Here is a 7,563-nt window from a genome sequence, read left to right as displayed (position 1 = left end):
ATATATATATATATATATATATATATATATATACATACATAACTCCGGAAGACATAGCATGAAGTGGTGAAGGCTGACTCTGAGCCTGGTGGCAGAGATGACAAAGAATCAGGAGCTCTAGTGATATGCAAGTCCTTAAAACTCTTCTACTACTCAGTGAAACTGAGTTCTGGAAGTGCTATGTATTGTGTTCTCCACCCACATTACAATGACTTTCCACCTGCACTACACCTGTCTCTAGTTCCTTTTCCCAGCTACTGCAGACAACCCAACCATGTCACTTCAACCCTGCCAATTTTCTGAGTCTACCTTCTCATCCCCTCATTTCCTTTCCATACAATCTTGCATATTATCCACTCACCCACATCTATATACCTTATGTCTTGGGGAGTCACCTGGGCACCTTATGGCCATTGTCTATCTCTTTGCAGATCCTACTGATTATTTTCTCTTTCCTCTTCCTCCCCTTCTCCTACTAAATGTGAGTAGGCATGCTGATCTATTATACAAGAACCTGTTCTGGACCCCACTTCCTATAGTTTAATCCCACTTATCCCCATCATGCTAGGGGATGACCACCATGCATGACAACCTCAATAGGGGAGGTGGCATGAAAAATAGCTTACAAACTGAAATATCCATCACTCCTTCTCTCCTTTAGTCCTTATCTTTATTGTTTTCCATGACTTCCTCTCTCTCTCATATTATGTCTCTATCACTTTTCACAGACATCCATTACTCTCTGACTCTCTGTCTCACCCACTCCCCTTTCTTTTACTTCTTACACTTTTTTTCCATCACCTTGTTTCTCTGCTATTATTTTCTCTTTCACATTCCTTTCTCCTTTCTCATTGACATCTTTCACACTCATCTATTGCTCTTGCTTTCACCCTCTCTTTGTCTTTCTCTCTCTATCTCTTTCTGTCTCCCTCCCTTTCTCTTCCTTCTCCCTCTCCCTATCATTTTTTTTTCTTCCTTGTTTCACACCACCTTTGGAGATTCTGAAACACTTGTTTTGAATGTGCATAGAAAACAGGGATAAACATTTAATATTCACACTAAAAATATATCTTGCTCATGTTGTTTCTATTCCATACCCTTACCAACAACCATCAGATAACTGCTCATCTCTCTCTCTCTCTCCTTCTCCTCAGTCACTCTTTGGATTAGATTTCCTTTCACCTCTTCTCCTAACATCCTCTCACTAATGTTGCACCTATTCAGTCTCTTTATCAACAACCCTCATATAGCTATGTGCATTTAACAAGAAATACAACATTAGGCATGCGGTACTTCCTTTGTAGATTTGATACACCATTAAAAATGTGACATATTATTAAACATGAGACACATAGAGGAATCCAGTTAGGTGTAGGTACATGAAGTAGAGGGCTGGAAGAGGGAGAAGAGGAAGGTGAATGAGCTATAAAAGGAACAATAAATGACTCACTTGGTTAATTTAGTTTTATAAAACCCAGACCAGTTTGACTCTTGAAATTTCAAAAACTCTGACTCTTGGAATTTGCTATAGTTTCAGAAGTAGGCAAGTTGTTAAGATGCAGTGATGACTCCACTGTTATGTATAGATAGCAGACAACATACCAACTAAATTCTGTGTCTATCCAGTCAAAATTTCCGGACAATGATAGCTAGCCAACATTGCCAGACCAAATCAATGTTGAATAAAACTTTGTGAAATTAACAATTATTTTAGATTAAATAAATACCATATTTTTAATAAAAATTAACTCCTTTTCCTTTTGTTATATTTTCTTATCAAAAATTTCTAAATGTATATTTTAGACTTTTATTTCATTGTGAATCTTAAGAACAAGGAGTCACCGGAGTTTCAATTAAAATAGTTGTTTGGGAGAGAAAGGTTTTAAAAAAACCAAGAATCTAGATTTTATTTTTGTTTTTTGCTATAATAAAACGATTCACAGAAATTATAACTAAACAAAGTACTAAAGTCAGGAAAGTGAAAATTACTCCTATAATGTTTGTCAGGGAAAGTGGAAAATAACGAGATTTCATCACTGCTTGCCAAAAGGTTTTTGGAGGATCAATAACTACATTTAGTTTATTAGTAATCCAAAATTTTCTTGGATCATCTCTTCTCAGGACCATACAGATCCATATTCCAGACTGGTTTTCACTAACAGAAGATACAGTATCTAATATGTCATGATTGGCACGAGTTTTAGCAACATGTTTCAAAACTTTCCCATTTATAGTCCACTGTTTTGTTGATCCAGTGTACAAATCCCCAAGTATATCACTGTTACAATCAATTTTAACTGTAGATCCAGAAGTAAAGTGCAGTTGTGGAAAGTCTTTGGGAGATGAAGCTGCCACTGTCAGTGAATAAATCGTTAGAGTGACCTTCCATTTTTGTTTGTAAACCATTTGGCAGGTATACACTCCACTATCAGCTAAAGATTTGAAATGTTTTATTAGTAAGTCCCCATTCTTCAGTCTGTATTTAAAACCATTAAATCGTAAATGTTTGTTATTATGTAGCCACAGGAACTTAGCATCAGGGAATCTCTTCAAAATAAGTTTGCTTATCTTGTTGTTACAACGCAGTAATGCAGCCTGGCTTTCATTCACTTTTGCATTGTTTATTGTCACAGCTAAAGAATGAAGGATCAATTCACGGATTGAATTAGGCAACTCAACAGCTGTGGAGCGGGTTCTTGAGTTGGCTTTTCCTGGAACAATAGAAGTAGAAGTTGGATTAAAAAAAAAAATAATAGATGACTTAGAGCAGTGTATATGATTTTTGTAAGTCTTCCTAAATTGGTAAGATTGATGTGAGGAAGTTCTGTGGGGAAAGAGTTCTGGACAGTTTCAGTTTAGGGAGAAAGGAATGGGTGAAGGGTTTAATGTTTAGTGTGAAGTTTTTAGTGGGAATGTGGCATAGATTATGTGCGTGCGCGTGTGTGTGTGTGTGTGTGTGTGTGTGTGTGTTTGTACTTCTTAACATTATGCAATAATTGTAAACGAGAATCACAATCATATAAGCAGAGTCCTTAATTTCTAGTCTTCCATGAAAACATGTCTTGTCATGGCAAAATATTGTTTTGCTTGGAAACAGCTTATGGTTGACAAAAGGAAGGATACTGGGCTGTAGAAAATTTACCTCAACAAATTCTGTTTGACCTTTGTAAGCATGAAAAAGTGGACATAAAAGCAATGACGATGATGATATACAAGGGGGTGCTGTAAAATTCCTGGCTTTAAGGGTATTGTGAAAGGCCTCATTGGAGGCCTAAACTTCCGAGTTCTTTTACATGGCGTAGAAAAACTGAAGGATTACTGCAATATGTGTGTGAATCTGTGAGGGGAATATGTTGAATAAAATCATAACTAATCCTCCTGTCTCTTCTTTTACTCAAAGCCAGGAACATTTCAGCACCCCTTTGTATATAATCTATAGGGAGCCCCTCCTTATTAATTAGTAATTCAATTTTAACCTGCTAATTGGTAATATTTAAAAAATACTCATATAGCTAGCTTCTGTCTTAATTTTGAATTAAATATTAGACCATCAGAAACTCCTATCAACAACACTCTAAGCTTCTCTATTTTTTCAATCCCAAATGCAAACATAGAATTTAACAGTTTTGATCTACCAGGACATTCAAGTATGATGACTTCCATCTGTTTGAAAATATTCTCAGATTCTCTCTCAAGATAGCTTAAACTTAATTCTGAATCTCTTGGTTTTTTTTTTTTCTTAAATCTAAAATTGTTTTTCCTCTTTCCTTGCTTGTTCTACATTCACAACGTCACCATTATATTGTGTTGTGTGATTGTACAGCACATGACTGTATAGGGATTGTAAAGAATACCCAAATTGCACCACATATATAAGCTCTCTCTCACCATTGTTATACAGACATTTCTTTAATATTGTTTGACAGTAGACAGAAGACATATGGAAAGATTCCTCACCTGCATGCTTAACATTTGAGGGCTTCTCTTTTATCTGTTTAGATCCATTTCTTGACTGTAATCCCCAGCATGCAGTTTCACTTAGTATTATACTCCAAACAGCACAATAAGTCAAAATGAAATAAACTGCCATTCAAAACTTACTGTAATTCAGTAGAGATTCTAATTTTTGTTTCTCTAATGACATTATTCAGGAACATTGTGATGTCACAGATGTAGTCATAGCAACAAGAAAATTGTGTGATTGAATAGAAAATGAACTTAGAGTATTACTTTATCTGTATAGTTAGAACTGTATACAAGCTAAAGTATTTACAAAAATACATAAAATATATACATATAGTGGAAACCATTTATTGTGATCACTTTGGAACAAAGCTTTTTTGATTGTTAACTAATAACATTAATAATAGCTAAAGGCAGTGAATTGGTTGAATTGTGAGAGCAAAGAATGGATTGCCTCATGGGGTTCCATCCAACTGTCTGTGCTCTGAGGTTAACTTTTGAAGTCAATAAATAAAGTACCAGTTTTGTGCTGGGGTTCATTCATTCTCTCTCTTTCTTTCTGGAATAAATGAATTGTTGTAAGACCTGAAGAGAGATGAGCTCCATCAGGTCTTAAATGCCTCAAACGCACTGTATGTCATGACAACAGCCCTACAACTCTGCCATGAGTTTGAGACCCAAGACAAGGAATAATAATAACTGTAATTTTGATTCAAATAAGTGAATAATTATTAATTCATTTTAAATAAAGAATTTTGGACCCATTAATTTTGATAACATTCCCTATTATAACAAATGACTCTGTCTTGTGTAGGTGACATATTCATTAGAATGTCTGACAGAATGCTTCCAGGTATTTGTTCTAATTCTCAGCACTCTGAGTTCACTTCCTACTTAGGTCAACTTTGCTTTTCATTTTTGGGGTTGACAAATTGGAGACAATTGGTGGTGGATGTGGCACATTAGCGGCAAGGGGGGGGGGGCGTATCTCTTCATGGTCGACTGTGGGCCAAGTCAGGTGGCCATTTGGAGGGAAATGAAGACGGGCTCTGCAGACAAGATTGCACATGTTCTGAAAGAGATATTCCTGGAGTGGGGACCTGTGGACGAATTGCTGATGGACAACGGCACTGCATTTTATTCAGAGATACTGAAGGAGATGCTTGATAAGGGGAACATGCACCACTTCTTCAGAGCAGCATACAGGCCGAATGGAAATGGGATCGTGGAAAGACATCATCGAACGATCAAGGCCATGATGGAGAGGGGGAACATCTCACTGATGGAAGCAGTATTCTGGTGCAATATGTTACCCCGACCAGGACATGTCAAAGAGTCCGTGCTACACAGTGCTATTCAGATATGAATGGTGGCATCTGAGTAAACTATCCAAATGCTCTGTGGAAGAGAGAGGGCCTATCATCATGGAAGTGGGAGGTGAAGTCTGGGTCAAGCTCCCGAAGGCACACTGCCCGTCTCAGTGGAACAGAGGAACAGTGATGACTGTTAATTCCAAAATAACGTTTCTGTAGATGGAATGTCACGTTATGACTTGGATGTTCACAGAATTGTTGCTTTTGGTGAGCTGGCAGAAACGTTAGCACGCCGGGCGAAATGCTTAGCGGTATTTTGTCTGCCGCTACGTTGAGTTCAAATTCCACCGAAGTCGACTTTGCCTTTCATCCTTTCGGGGTCGATTAAATAAGTACCAGTTACACACTGGGGGTTGATATAATCAACTTAATCCGTTTGTCTGTCCTTGTTTGTCCCCTCTGTGTGTAGCCCCTTGTGGGCAGTAAAGAAATAAGAATTGTTGCTTTCATCTGATGACAGTAGGGGAGAGAAAGAGAATGAGGCTCCCTCCCTACAGAGATCACGGCGTGTGAGGTGTCCACCCAAGTGGATGGCAGATTTTGACATGGAGTAAAATGAAGAGGTGATCTTTGAAATCAGGGGAGCGCGTGGGGATGAGATGAGCTGGAAAAAAAGGGCTGGGACATCAACGGTGACCTTCTTTTCCTGCACGGACGTTCAAAAGAGCAGACGTTTTTTTCTCTCTCTTCTATCCTTTCTCTTTACAAAAATTATATGAAAAATTAGTCAGTTCCCTGACTAATTTATAATTAGTCAGGGAACCTTTTGATATCCCCACGTGTGTATGTACATATGTTTGTGCATATATATATATATATATATATATATATATATATATATATATATATATATATATATATAAGCAATGTTAATTCTATATATATATATAAACGAGGGTACAAGATAGTTCCAGCATTGCCAGAAACAAGAGCTGAAAACAACTCAAAAAGCCACAAAAGGCACTAACTCAATAAGTTGATGAAAGAGAGGAAGCGAGAAAGCTCTTTACCAGAGTGAGACAAAATTACACAAGAAGTAGCAGATATATCCATTCCACATGATTTTGAACTCTGAATTTTATCTTAGCTCTTGTCAGTGGATTTTACTGCACCTAGGGTTGTAGCATAATTCGTTTTGGCAACTCATGAGAAAAACCATTGAAAGCATGTGCTAATTCAAAGAGGTAGAAGTGTATAGTATAAATAATATAGGTGGCCTGTTAACAATTCAAACCTAGTTAGTTCTTTTTGTGGCTTTTTGAGTTGTTTTTCATTCTTGTTTCTGGCAATGCTGGTATTATTTTGTATATATATATATATATATATATACAGAAACACATCCTTTGTTATATGTATGTATATATATATATATATATATATATATATATATATATATAACAAAGGATGTGTTTCTGTGTGTAGTATGTATGTAGTTCGACAGTTTTCACTCGATTTTCACCAAACTTTATACACACATTACTTATGTGCCAAGGATGGTCATGCATTATAATTTTTCGCCCAGAGCTCCCGTGTAAAGCGAGGAACCTGGAAAAAAGGCGTTTTACTCGGGATTTTCTCTAAAAACTGCAGTTTTTAATCGATTCTCTACCTTCTCTCATTCTCTATTTCTCTTGCTTACAGATATTCTCTCTCATCCATCGCAACAGCTCCTTTCTTTTAGTCTAACACGCCAACTTCTGCCTACAAATTGGCTTCCGTGTGTTTTAAATAGTTGTATACAAAAAACTAATTTGCTACGGTCTTTGTACGTTCTGCCTGAAAAATAGTTTAGTTATTTAAAATTTTTGTTCACCCAGTGTGTTTAAATTCAGTTTTGCCACATCTACCTAAAAATTGACTTTAGTGTATTTCGATTTTGCCGTGCATAATATCTGTCTTTACAGTATTTGTACATTCTCCCTACAATATTACTTCACTTACTTTAAAAATTTTGCACTCCGTCTATTTCAATAGACTGTTTACACTTCTCACTCTATCGAAAAATGTTGTGCGTGCAGTCGTGCTTTGATCCACATGCAGCCAATAAGCCTTTATTACTAACCAATGAAATTTCAACCATGCCACTAAGTGGTCATGTGTTAGAAAAAGCTATCCCAAAGCGGCTCAAGTTTTTTTACTCAAGCTATTTTCTTCTGGTTTGGCAGAGATTTTATACGTTAAACGTTCATACAGTTCTGTCTATATATTGATTTCCTTAAGTGTATAC

At 36.6% G+C, this 7,563-nt stretch overlaps 1 protein-coding gene across 2 annotated transcripts in view; it reads right to left on the bottom strand.

Moving 5' to 3' along the window:
* LOC106882169 (uncharacterized) overlaps positions 1 to 4,161 on the bottom strand; it is a 17,297-nt gene extending 13,136 nt beyond the window's left edge. The window contains exons 1-2 of one of the 2 annotated variants that reach the window (XM_014932759.2): positions 3,958 to 4,161; positions 1,753 to 2,711 (exon numbers count right to left, since the gene is read on the bottom strand). In XM_014932759.2, coding sequence (XP_014788245.1) covers positions 1,900 to 2,711; positions 3,958 to 4,090 — 945 coding nt within the window. In that variant the 5' untranslated portion in view covers positions 4,091 to 4,161 and the 3' untranslated portion in view covers positions 1,753 to 1,899. Of the gene's footprint in view, positions 1 to 1,752; positions 2,712 to 3,957 lie in introns of those variants that run through there. The other variant, XM_052965602.1, reaches the window with a different exon arrangement.
* Positions 4,162 to 7,563: the final 3,402 nt, after the last annotated feature.

The sequence above is a fragment of the Octopus bimaculoides genome, chromosome 1, assembly GCF_001194135.2.
Source record: "Octopus bimaculoides isolate UCB-OBI-ISO-001 chromosome 1, ASM119413v2, whole genome shotgun sequence".
NCBI lineage: Eukaryota > Metazoa > Mollusca > Cephalopoda > Octopoda > Octopodidae > Octopus > Octopus bimaculoides.
This window is presented reverse-complemented; position numbering and strand designations above follow the sequence as displayed.